The following is a 12,930-nucleotide window of genomic DNA, read 5'->3' on the forward strand; positions in this document are numbered from 1 at the left end:
TGTGACAGTTTTGACATTACTGCTAATAGAGAAGCTAAGTCATGCTCCTTCCAGTAGAGTACCATAGGACCTTATCTTGAAAAAATATATACGGTAGTCAGTGACAATAGACAAATCAAAATGTTTTTATCCCATATGAATTGTGGCCATAAACCCTCACAACAGACACATAAAGATAAAGTGGAACATTTGGCAGCCAAAGAGTCAGGTAATTCTTTTCAGGAGGTCAAATATGAGTTAGATGGAGAATCAATGTTAGAATAAGCAACAAGTTTACCATAAACTTTTAACATTATAATGTCAATGTTGCATTCCGTGGCGCCACACAGCCAAAAATCAAAGTCATGCAGCTTTAATTGAGATGCAAGATGCACAATTTTCTTCTGTGAAATATTTGGGATATTTTGGAATTTCTTGGAGTGCGTCTCAATGCAGCCTGCAATTTTCTTCTTCTACTTTGGTTCATTATTCAATTGCCTCACAATGGTAGTAAATCATAAGAGGCATTTAAGGGCATTGTGTTACTTACTTACTGACGAATAGCCAAAAAAATGAATTAATGCAGATGCTCATAACTCAACAGAAATGTACGGTATTTCAGTTTTTTTCCTGAAATCTCTCTCATTTTTGTACTAATCTTAGCATATTTATGAATTGGTGTCATACATCATTGGGATAAGCTGGATAATTGGTTGCTGTATTTTCACGTCCATTCACAAAAAACAACAAACACAGACTCTGCTTCCACCGAGAGCCTCTGTCATCAACACTAACTGAACACCCTCTGGCTTAAATCCTTAAAGAGGAACTGAGGGGACATAATGTAGAGCCTTTTTACCAGATCAAAACTAAGAACATTATTCATAAGTGTTCTCCAGAAAATGAAGTGTGCATAACTGCATATAGATCTAGACATTAGCTGTATGGCAAGCTATCAAATCGTAAAGTTAGTCTGTTCTCCACAGGGCAGGGTTACTACAAACTACTTCCGATTAGAAAATCAATCCACCTACCACCAATTTCACTCGCTCTCTCTCTCTTTATGCACCTTTATGTGTCTCCTGGGACAGCTATCACTATGCTGGCCCTCTGCTGGAGCTGCCTGATTGATATTCATTGCACTTTTCCGCTGGCTGATGCACTGACCAGTTTACAACCTCAGTGGGAGGAAGCCTGTCAATACGAGGCTGAGGCTCTTTTATGACTCTGGAGGACAAATTTCTCGATTCCGCTATTTGCAGGAACTGCAGTGTCCTTCACTTATATATTGACTGCTTGGCGTGAGTAAGCCTTGATTTAGCTTTTGAAGTTGCCTTTTGATTCATTAAGTGTGTCATGATTTTTTAAAATGACACTGAGATCCACTCACTTCGACTTCATTCTCAATTGAAGCCACTTCCAATTTGACTTACCATCATGCTGATGTGACATTAAAAGCGGCCTCGTACACCTTCAGCAGGCTGTTATCATCTATTTACATGGTTGATCAGGAATACGAATACATGAAGATGATTTTGATGTCTCGTGGCCTGAATAATTATGATAAGAAAAAAGGAGGAAGTCGGGCTTGGTATTGTGGAAGACTTCCACCTGAGTTTCATGAAAATGTAGTTTTTCCTGCTGACAAATGGACAAATAACCCAAACTGAAAACACCACCTCCTCCATGAAACCATGACATATCAGCTTACAGGAAGCAGGTGTATTTGTGTTGAAATGGTCCCTTTGGTAAAGCCATCAAAGACCTGAGTGGGAATGAGCATGAGCACGCTGTGTGCATTTTACCGACGCCCCGCTGCAGAATTTTAGAAGACAGTTGAAATTAATTCTCGCCGCCATTCATAGTCATAAATGTAAGAGGTTTCCAAACTTGGAACCACTCATTTAACAATTTCCCAGTGTTAACCTCTCCCCTTGATTTATTGGACAATTCACACGACTCGTTAAACAGTTGATTTAAAGGAAATCACATCAACTGTCAGTTCTAAAGACGTCATTGCTGGAAAGTGAATCCCACAGTCAAACATGAACACTTTCTGGGGCGGCGCACAGAATGTGTCATTGTATGTCCTGCAGTGAATACGATGTTTTACTGGTCATAATGTCGAACATAACTGGGGACATGACCTTGTCGTCTGAGCTGACTGAAAACACTCGTGTTGCTCCTTGTGTTTGGAAAAGACAATAATGTCGTTGCTGTCTTGAAATAAGTGGTAGGATGTCCTTGAAGCTCTTCCATCCTCAAGGAAAGAGTAATGAATTTGCCCACAGTGTGACCACAGGGTGCTTGGGCCATCTGTGTCATTCCATTACTTGACTACCAGAGCATTCACAGTATCACATGCCCTTGGTTTATCTTTAAGATACAAGAGTTCCTTTAAGGAACTATACTAAACTATACTCAGTATTTCCTTTTGTAAATCATTTGCAGCTTGTTTGGCAGCACTGACAGAACTTGAAGTCGAAATGTCAGACATACACAAATATACTCCACTCTGTTAACGAACTTGTTTATTTATTTGAATATATTGATTGCTGGAAAGCAACAATTTATTTTCAAGGCCTGCATTTTTTCCTCCGATGTTATCTGTCAATGTTAGGTTATTAATGAGTCTGTATGTCCAGTGTCTGGGCTGAACAGTAAATGAGTATTAAACATTCATAACACGCTGGGCCCTTTGAAGAGCTTAGTCTTTGTGTGCTCAGCTGCTCCACTTTCCACACACAATTTACAAGAATTTCTGTTTTTCGCGTTTCCATCTATAACATTATTAAAAAATATTAAAATAATGAATTGTAATTAAAGGGAACATAAAGTGGAATAATTCCCTTTTTAGTGCTTGTGATATCTGGATATGTAGAGTACCAACCCACAAACTGAAAATACTGTTTTTTTTATGTGGGCTGCCTCGATCAGAATCAACAAGCCAATCAGATCTGGCTCCCCATATATCACAATATACATAATAACAGAGTTGATTGTCATTTTGGACCTCATTCCAGCTGTCTTGATTTCAAATGTCCTTTTTGCCACCCCAAAGTTAGCATATTTTACAAGGCCACCTTTCATCTAAAAGTCTTTATCTGCCAATCAAGACAAACAGGGGGCAGCCATGTGTGATAGGTGGCTGCTGCAGTCCAAGTAAAAATGACTTTAACACGAGTTAAATGAAAATACCGCAGGGTGCATCATACTTCTCTTCTCATACCCCATTCTGACCAAAATACAATTCCAGTAAGTCGCAACATATTTGCTGTTTTCAACTATTTACTCACAATACTGAGAAATGTGTATAGGCTATATGAGTTCACCTGCAAACACTGAATGTTATTTTTGAGGTAAAAAAAAAAAAAAAAATAGAAAGAAAGAAAGCACTTTAAGAACATCATGGCAAGGTTATCAAAATAAAAATAATTTCAGTTGTGATTGCTTCCCCCCTTATAACACTATATTAGTCACTGTGATTTTAAGGGGCCTTCCTCTGCTGAGTTTGCATCTTGACACAAGTTGATGCCATATTGCCTTCAGCCTCAGGGGGGCAGGAGTGCGCCACTAGCATATGGTAATATAAGCAGATTCAGCTTGATCATAATGAATATGGAAACCCTACAAGACATGGCGGTAAAACATTTAGATAATAAAAGTAATACCAACAAGGGAGAAGTAGAGGGGGAAAAATCTGTATAGTTTATAAAAATGTACTGCAAACAGGTGTGAATTTTCCCAGTGTCTGCAGCCAGGCAGGGTTAGTTACAGTAAACTGACTGCTAAAGACAGAAAGTGGACATCTCTGTTGTAGGCCTGAGTGTGGACAGCCTGGAGGCAGCAGCAGCAGAGGAGAGCATGACGATGAAACTGAACTCTGTGTGAACTCCTCTTCGGACTACATTTCTACCTCCTCTGTGGAGAGCTGCAGAGCATCTCTCCGTTTCATCCCCCCTGAGGAGTCCAGAGTGCTCTTTCTGTGTCGACACACACCAAGCTTCACCGGCTTGTGTGTGTGAGATCTCAGGCAGAGTGCCAATCAACTGGCCTGCTCTCTGGCCAAACTCTGGACTACTAGCATCAGCCTTTTATCATTTGAGTCAGTTTCACACTTATATTTCAGCATGATATGTGCAAAGGCACATGTGAACAGATAAATAATGCATGTTCCTTTTCCACATGTTAACTCGTAGGAGCTTTTCTGGAACACCTTCTATTTTACATTTGGCCAAAAAAATGTAAATCTGTGCTAATGATTCATACTTCTTGTTCATACTTCACAATATTAACAAGTTCAGTCTGTTGCCAGCATACATTTGTTTCACATTTGTTTGTTTGTATGTTTTTTGTATCAATGGGTTGTTTATGCATATTGTATTGTAATGGATGTGTATTTGTATTACATGTATTTATTTGGTTGCCTCTAGTAGCAAAACAAATCATATTAGTGTCCAAGTCATAGATAATAATTACAAGTTTTTATCTAGATATCAATACAAATCATTGATATTGAAAATGGTACAGCCACTGGTCCGGCCACAAATCAGTTCAATCATTTTGAAACTGAAATATTCTTGCTTCAATGTTGCGAAATTTTGAATTTTCTGTTCCTCTAAAGTCAGGAAAACAATAGATGGAGATAGAAATTCAGCACAAACTTCTTTTCAGAGAGCATTTCTGCGTTTCTGTTTGATGATATACTTGAACAGGTAGAAAATTAACTGATCAAAAACCGCACAACGAAATCAGCCCGTCAAAGGCCAACCGGCAGCATTCGTTTTTATGGCAAGTTATTTTATTGTTTTGTTACTTTAAAGTTGCTTCACCAACATTTGGTAAAATGTTACCAATACTCACTACAGGCTTCTTGCCCAAATGAAGCTCTTGGGCAGGTTCCTTCAGGAAGACTACTTTTACATGCGTAACCCATCGGATATTTCTCATACATCCTGCTATTCACTCCTCTCACGTATAATTACCATGTTTATTAATCATGAAATCAGCTGATCTTTTCTATCCAAGAGAAGATACGCTGACAAACCTACAATCTCACAGAAGTGAAGCTGGTTATGCAAAGACTGAAATAGGAAAAATACAAAACACTCTACACTCTTTAGTTCTCAATGCAAGAAAGATAATTGTATTGTGCTATAGCTAAACAGAATAAAAGGGAAATGAATGAAAGTATGCCAAACATAAAGCACTAATCAGCTCTAATATTTGCTTTTGTCATGTTCAGCTGAGGATTCTGGTCTAGGATGCTGCGTGGGGAGCTGCCTGCTGTGAGTGGCTTCAGTAAAATGTTCCCTTTTTTGTGCTCAGTTCCTTATTTATTTCTTGACTGGAAATTCACACATGGAACTGACACTTTGTTTGATTGCTTTAACGCAGTTTTGAAAACAGTGCTTTGAAAACAGTTTATTCAAAATACTACACACAACTAACAGAATCCCACAACCATTTGCAGAATACATAATGTTTTTGGCAAAATGAAACACTTCTAAAAACTACACTTCTTTATAAAAACCATACTTTGTTACCATAAAACATGTTTCATATGACTACATTCTGTTTGAACTAGTTATACACTGCTGTGATAAACCTAAAACACTTTAAGCACTTCTACTTCCCAATCATTAGATAAGGCTACTATAAACAAAGTACACAGAGAACGTACACATATACCGTACTACTGTAAATTCACACTACAGAAGACTAAAGTTGCAGACTGATGAAAATGAAATGTATTTCTCTACATGCCCAACATGTCAACATGGAGATTCATATGTAACAAAACATGTCAGATTTCTGCGTTTTATAGTGCTTATAAACCTGATTGGTGTGTTTATAGCAAACACGTGTTTGCACACCTGATGGCTGTTTGTTGGTAGGAGGGTATGGTCAATTCAGTCAGTGCTTTGGTATTGCAAGGAAGTGACATCATGATAGATTTCTGTGATGTATACAAATGTGTTCAGTGTTTTGCAAATCACTGTGTGTTTTGTTTTGCAAAAAGTGTGAGGTTGAACGTGCTTATATTTGTGCTAATTTGAGCTAGTGTGTTGCTCCTTGTGTTAACAGTTTTGCTAACTGTGTAATACCTTTGATTTTAGAGTGTAAGCAGTCGGAAACAACTGTAAAAGAAATGGTAGGAGAAAAAATATTCAAAGGCAAAAAGTTGTTCAAATTCACGTCAAGCTTTGACAACTGACTTAGCTTTTTATGCAAACAACACTCAGAAAAGAGCACATAGTGTTTTGTGAAGCTGTGGAGACACCATGTTTGCTTATAGTTGCTTTTTCTGGGTTGGTCCTCAGCTTCAGTTCCTGATTGAGTAAGTGAATTAAAAGCCATGTGCCTCTCTTCCTCTTTCACTCTCCACTGCTGGCCGTCCGACTGACACAACAGGAGAAACCTGACAAACTGCTGCTTCAGGTAAGCGAAGGGATATTGACTGAACTACATTCTGGAGAGTGTCGGGTTTGTTCTCAAAGCTTAATCTTTCCGATGCTGGTCCAAATATTAACCGTGTCCATGGATTTCTTGAACGGTGCTATATAAATAAAAGTTCTTATTGTGAAGGGACCTTCAATTGCAGTATCTGGAAATGTTGTGATGTGGCAAAGGCAGTTGCCAGCGGAGATAAACAATCCGAAAGTGTTTCATTGATTCAGATTTTCTTGAAGCTACTTTCGGAATCAAGGACTTATGTGTCAGCGAGATGATGAGTGCTTTTGGTTTCCAATTGTTGAATAGCAATGAGCTAGAAGCATTTTTTTTTTTTTTAAGAATTTTGTTGTTAAAAGCATTTTCTCCCTCTACTCCACTTCTGACCCACATGTTCATGACTATGTTGAGATACTAAATCTGTCCATTTGAACATGCAACATGCTAAAGTTCATGTTACATCCCCGGAAAAAAGATCTTTTGCTTTCCTTAACAATCGATTAGCTCTTGACTGTGGAAGAACAGCATGTGACAGCCACAGCGATCACTGACAGACATAATTATAATGGGTCTGGAAGCGCGATGGCTTGAATGGTCCAAAAAGTGCATTTTCTGATATGTAGAGTTTCTGCACCCATTTGAATATGCATATTGAAAATGGGGGGGGGGGGGGGGGGGGTAACTTAATGTCCTTCTTATTGAATTAGGTCTAGCCTGTCAGCTGACTGATCAGGGGTCATGTGGTTTGTTCTGCAGCAATGACAATCAGCTCTTTCACAGGCCTCCACTGAAGCAGGACTCCCCAACTCATATACTCTTATACTGGAACTATTGTACTTTATTGTACTGACATTTATTTGAAGTGGAGTTACTTTTGAAATTAGATGTCATGTTAAAAACCATATGATAAGCTTATATAATACAATATATTAAATGGGGGCATATCATGCTCATTTAAAGGTCCATACTTGTGTTTTGAGTTTCTCCCAGAACATATGTACATGCTTCAATGTTTTTGTCATGAAATATACTAAATATACTCACCCTTTGTCTGAAGCGCTCCTAATAACCACCTGTCTCTTTTAGAACCTCCTGAAAAAACCCAGTCTGCTTTGATTTTTTTATGATATGCCCCCTTTAAAGGTCAGACCAGTGGTTTACAAACTAAAAGCTTGTGACCCTTTACATTATATAAACTAAATTTGGTGCCACTTGTCACTTCAGATGTTAACAAAGCACTCCTCCAATAAAAGGAAGCCTTGATTTATTGCATTCCGAACATCTCAACCACACAAAAGCAGAAATGTTGCCTGGTTTATGATGAAGTGTGGAGAAAAAGAAATTGCTGACGATGTCCTTTTTTATGTCCCAACAGTCAAGATGTTCCTGTGTTCTTGGCTGGCTGTGGTGGCTTTAATCCCTATGACCTTAAGCTACAATCCTGGGGTCAAGGTCAAGCTGTCAGAAAAGGGCCTTGAATATGGTAACGTTTGCAGCACGCCTCCTTTTTCAATTGGAAGGTGATCGCTCAAGAGTTTCGCGTTTAAATTTGCTTGCTCTTTGACAGGCAGACAATTGGGGATGGCTTCGATCCAGCAGAAACTCAAGACCATCAAAGTCCCAGATATTTCAGGGACACAGGATGTATCTCCCATTGGCAAGGTCCATTACAGCCTGTCAAAGTAAGGCGCCAGTTTATTCAACACTCATGTAAATACTGTGGAAAACTGGGATACTTAAGGTGGTATTGTTTGTTGTCTTTTCCAGCATGAGAATCGTGGATGTGGGATTGCCAAAGTCTGCGGTGGCTCTGGTGCCAGGGACTGGTGTCAGACTGTCCATTGGTAACGCCTTCATTCATCTGCACGGAAACTGGAGGGTCAAGTACCTCCACATTATGTGAGTGAGAACATATTTTCTCCCTTAAACAGTTCATTTAAAACCATTTTGCTGCATCTATTTCTGCTGCATCAGTGACTCCTCCCTCTCTCAACAGACACGACAGCGGATCTTTTGATTTGAGTGTCAATGGTCTCACTATCACTACAAGTATTGAAATCAAAAGTGTGACAGGCCGACCTGCGGTCAGGAGTGTCAACTGTGCCGCCACTGTCGGCGATGCGAGCATCAGATTCCACGGTGGAGCGAGGTAAAAGAAACACTGCTTGAACCCATATGAGGATTTGTTTTTCATGCTCAACATATCACCCTTATTCCTGTGATTGCTCTTTGTTTCAGCTGGCTGTACAACCTCTTCAGAAGCTTCATCGATAAGGCTTTACGAAATGCACTGCAGAAACAGGTGAGGGGCAAACCAGCCTAAGTCTCACACATTGAACCTGAGACTCACACTATTGACACTATTCACACACTGCCACAGAGAAAAGGTCAAAACTGCAAAACTGAAGAAAGAAATCCCCGTCATGAAGCCCTGCTGATCTGTGAAACAGATCCTGGCAGTGGGTACTGTCACAGGGCCTTCTCATAAAACGCACGGGCTTCACCATAGGCTACCAAATCCCACGCTAAACTTAACTAGAAAACTTGGTAGCCCTGAGGTCACAACCCCTCTCTGGAGTTGGCCTGACAATAATAATCTCAATATCTCATTTTACCACGAGACTTCCTTCCCTATTCTGTCTAGAGGACAAGACTGCCGGGAACAACTTTTCAGGAACAGACAGCATCCTTTGAGTAAATACCACCACAACAATGTTTCTATTACAAGTTCAACTCAATACTTTAAGCATGGGTAGGCAGTTTATTTTTGCTGTCATTGGTTAGAAATACCATAATAATCCTTTAGTATTTGGTGATTACAACTCCAGGGTAGGCAGTTTTCTGGAAAAGGCCAGAAACTGCCAGAATACAGAATACAGAAAAAAACAGAATACATCCTGCAGTTCTCCACTCTCAGTGCTAAGCCCCTCCCAGCAGATGAGCAGGGCATATGCGTGGCTTCCGATACAAACCTTCACAGTCAATCATCACTAATTTCAAATAACACCATCATCATTGTGATCCTGATGCTGTTATATAGTGGCAGTTCTATGAGAACTACTTTCTTTGCAAACTTGTGGGCCCATAAAGCCCTTATCACCAATGCCGTTCAGAGATGGAGAAAAAAATGGTGCCTCCACCCAGTGTCGGTTGGGATCGGCTCCAGGCCCCCGCGACCCTGAATACAGGATAATCAGATACAGATGATGGTTGGATGGAATGTCATCTATCGGGCTGTCTTTGCTTCCTTTTGTGAGATATTTGATTGGATTAATTGGATTTGACCTTTTCGTGCCTTGAACAGTTTAACATTAAATGAAACCATGTGAAAAGTTTACAACTAATAGACATCCAAATCATGTGACAAGAAGACACAACTAGAAATGGGTTAATAGCTCTCAAACCAAAAGATACCACAGGTTTAATCTTTAACAAAATATTCTGTTTGATGAGCTTATCGAGGGAAAGTACCGCCCCTTCTGGTGGACCGACATGGGATCTCATTTCGGAAAAGAAATATGTATGGCAAGAATCAAATACATTTTTGATTCCGTTTGAATTGTGGCATGAATTACACACGTTTGACTATTTAAAAAAAAAGCAAAGATAAAATTATCTCACTGTTGACTACCGTACATATTTTTTCCAAAAATAAGGTCCAATGGGGAACACAGGAAGGGACGTGACTCTTTTGAGTGATTATTTTTATGTTTAGTGTAATTTTGTAAAGTAACTAGTAACTAGCAATCATATAAATGTAGCAGAGTGATAAATATTAAAGTAAAATATTTCCTTCTGAAATAGTGAATTAAAAGTAGTTAGGAGCTAATTTTAGTCACAGGATGTTTTGTGGTATTTTTTAGAACCATTTTCTTCAGTCAGAAATCACTATAAGTTCCTTTTGGATTCTGAACATTTTTCTTGTCTTTTGTTGTTGTTGTAGATCTGCCCCCTGGTGGCCAATGCAGTATCCGATTTGAACCCTCACTTGAAAACTCTCAATGGTAAAACATTATGACAAATATTTGGATGTTTCATTGTTGCTGAATGTTTGAGAGACGCTGTCCCTCGTTGCAGTTTTAGCCAGAGTGGACAAGTATGCAGAGATTGAATATTCCATGGTGTCATCGCCCACAGTATCAAAATCTTCTATCGACTTCAGCTTGAAGGTAAAGAAGTGTATATCAAATCATACTGATCATATCTGAAGCATCATTTTGTTTTTTAATAAAATAGACAATTGATCACGTCCCAACCTTTCTGTACTGCTGTTCATTTTGTCACTTAGGGTGAATTTTACAACATTGGGAAGCACCAGGAGCCTCCATTCTCCCCCACAGCCTTTTATCTTCCACCACAGTCCAACAACATGTTGTACATCGGTATCTCCGCCTTCACCCCCAACTCCGCAGGCTTCGTCTACAATGCAGCCGGAGCCCTCAGCCTGTACATCACTGATGACATGGTAAGCCGCAGCCTTTTCATCCCCTAGTCTACTTTCATGATGTCACACTGACCCACAACCTTTCTGACTCCGTCACAACAGATCCCACAAGGCTCTCCCATCAGACTCAACACCAGGACGTTTGGAGCCTTCATCCCGCAGGTGACAAACACATCCCACTGCTTGTATCAGCTATGAAACACCGTCTTCATTGGGTATTTATTCACCTGTGTGTATTTTCAGATTGCTAAGCGTTTCCCGGGTCTGATGATGAAACTGCTGGTGAAGACGGTGAAAAATCCCATCATGACTTTTGAACCCAACAACGTGACAGTTCAGGCCACTTGCACAGTGACGGCCTACGCTATCCAACCCAACAGCACACTTTCCCCACTCTTTGTCCTTAACTTGGTAGGTTACACAGCTGGCATGTTAAAAACATCAATTTGTGTGGTTTGGCAATGGTAAATTTCTCACCATGTTGTCGTCATAGGAGACCAGTGTCAGTGCCCGAGTGTTTGTCAGCGGAATGAGGCTGGCTGGAGCTGTCACACTAAACAAGTGAGTTATGAGTTAAAAATCACGACTTGCTCCCAGAAGAGAAAAATGGGGCCAAAAGGTTGTTTTAAAAAATGAACATCACGGTGTAATTTTGCCTGATTTGCACAGAATGGATCTGACCCTGGGGACAAGTTATGTGGGAGAGTTTCAGGTAAGTCCCTTCTAACACGAGTCACAGTGTGCACCATCAGAACAGCATAATAAACTAACCTTAACCAGCAGGTCAGATCCCTCGACAGCATCTTCCAGATGGTCCTCAAAGTTGTTGTGATTCCTGAACTGAATGGTGAGTTCTTGCATTTGCATTTACTCTATGAATTAGGTGCCATGTCATGTGCTATATTCTGTGGCTCAGCTTAATAGAGCTTAAAAGTGAGTTACAGTTCATTGTTCAGCAGACAGACGCAGTTACAGACGCAGTTACAGACTAGCTGGCGAACAAAGTGGAGCATTTAGCAGCTGAAAAGACACTCAAGTGGCAAAAAAATCTGTTATTGCAGGTTTAACTAAAGCCTGGTTGCCCTTTTAAACAACTTTGCATTTATTAACATCATATTTGTTCAACGTCACTGCACACCGCTAGCTATCTTTACATTTTCATTGTAAATATATTGAACCCGTTTTAAACTCAATAATTGCTCTATCTTCCAAGTTCATTTAAATCTTATCTTGTACTCTTTTATTGATTTTTTTATGTTAATAAAATGTATGATTATCTTTTTAGGTGAAGCACTTTGAGTTAATGCAGGAAATGTGCAATATGATATAAATACTTTAACGTTTGCCTCATTGGATTTGTGTGATTATTGTATCTAAAAAATGCATTTTGCTTCACAGTTCAACTTGCAAAGGGATACCCACTTCCTACACTTGGAAAGATGAAGCTTGTGAACACTCAGCTTCTAGTCCTGAAGGTCAGAGACTAGATTTAGTTTTGATCTTTATAACACTATGATTTTTAGCCAACTGCATTTATTATATGACCAGGAAAGAAAACATCTTAAATATCTACTTGATGAACTGAATTCATAATGTCAAAGGTGTTATTAACTGTGTTTGTTGTGCTTTTCTATAGGATTATATGCTGATTGGGACGGATGTTCAGTTCGCGGGTTGAATGGTATTTCTGGAAACTCCCAGGATTCATTTCTGCACTGCGGCACAATGAAGAAGACACAATCAAAGCTAGAGTTCAACAGAGAATTTTCTGAATCATGCACCAATATTAATCGCCCTACGAGCTTGAGAAATACAGATCACTTGTTTGCTTTTGATATCCCCTCAGGTTTTTATATATTTTTTATTGTCTATGTTTTCCACATATAAAATGTACGGGGGGCAGTCAGCTTCTCCAACAGTTACTGCATGAGCAGGAAACGGTTCACTGTTGTCACTACAATCATCTTTTTTATAAATAACATGCTCCTTCCAAAGCAGATGACAACACTTTCTGCTGCTGAATTTATATCTTAAAGTTTTTGACTTGGTAGCTA

General features: G+C 39.4%; 1 protein-coding gene across 2 annotated transcripts; it reads left to right on the forward strand.

Moving 5' to 3' along the window:
* Positions 1-6,308: 6,308 nt before the first annotated feature.
* On the forward strand, positions 6,309-12,711 carry LOC311020589 (bactericidal permeability-increasing protein). Of its 2 annotated transcripts, none has more exons than XM_084020706.1 (16): positions 6,309-6,420; positions 7,808-7,915; positions 8,000-8,114; positions 8,200-8,331; positions 8,429-8,581; positions 8,671-8,734; positions 10,376-10,436; positions 10,510-10,601; positions 10,721-10,897; positions 10,979-11,038; positions 11,120-11,287; positions 11,370-11,437; positions 11,546-11,588; positions 11,660-11,723; positions 12,275-12,351; positions 12,513-12,711. In XM_084020706.1, exons 2-16 carry the CDS (start codon positions 7,813-7,815, stop codon positions 12,552-12,554), a joined length of 1,419 nt encoding a protein of 472 aa, XP_083876832.1. In that variant the 5' UTR covers positions 6,309-6,420; positions 7,808-7,812; the 3' UTR covers positions 12,555-12,711. The 2 variants fall into 2 exon arrangements, with proteins under 2 accessions (XP_083876832.1, XP_083876833.1); XM_084020707.1 differs by having other exon boundaries at positions 6,369-6,465.
* Positions 12,712-12,930: the final 219 nt, after the last annotated feature.

Source organism: Eutrigla gurnardus, assembly GCF_963514095.1.
Source record: "Eutrigla gurnardus genome assembly, chromosome: 2".
In the NCBI taxonomy this organism is placed as follows: domain Eukaryota; kingdom Metazoa; phylum Chordata; class Actinopteri; order Perciformes; family Triglidae; genus Eutrigla; species Eutrigla gurnardus.

Excerpts from the sequence above, each read along its gene's own strand:
- LOC311020589 (XM_084020706.1), top strand. The coding sequence starts at position 7,813 with ATGTTCCTGTGTTCTTGGCTGGCTGTGGTGGCTTTAATCCCTATGACC. Across the intron at positions 8,582-8,670 it reads AGATTCCACGGTGGAGCGAG|CTGGCTGTACAACCTCTTCA; the intron begins GTAAAAGAAACA and ends TCTTTGTTTCAG. Across the intron at positions 11,288-11,369 it reads CACTCTTTGTCCTTAACTTG|GAGACCAGTGTCAGTGCCCG; the intron begins GTAGGTTACACA and ends TTGTCGTCATAG.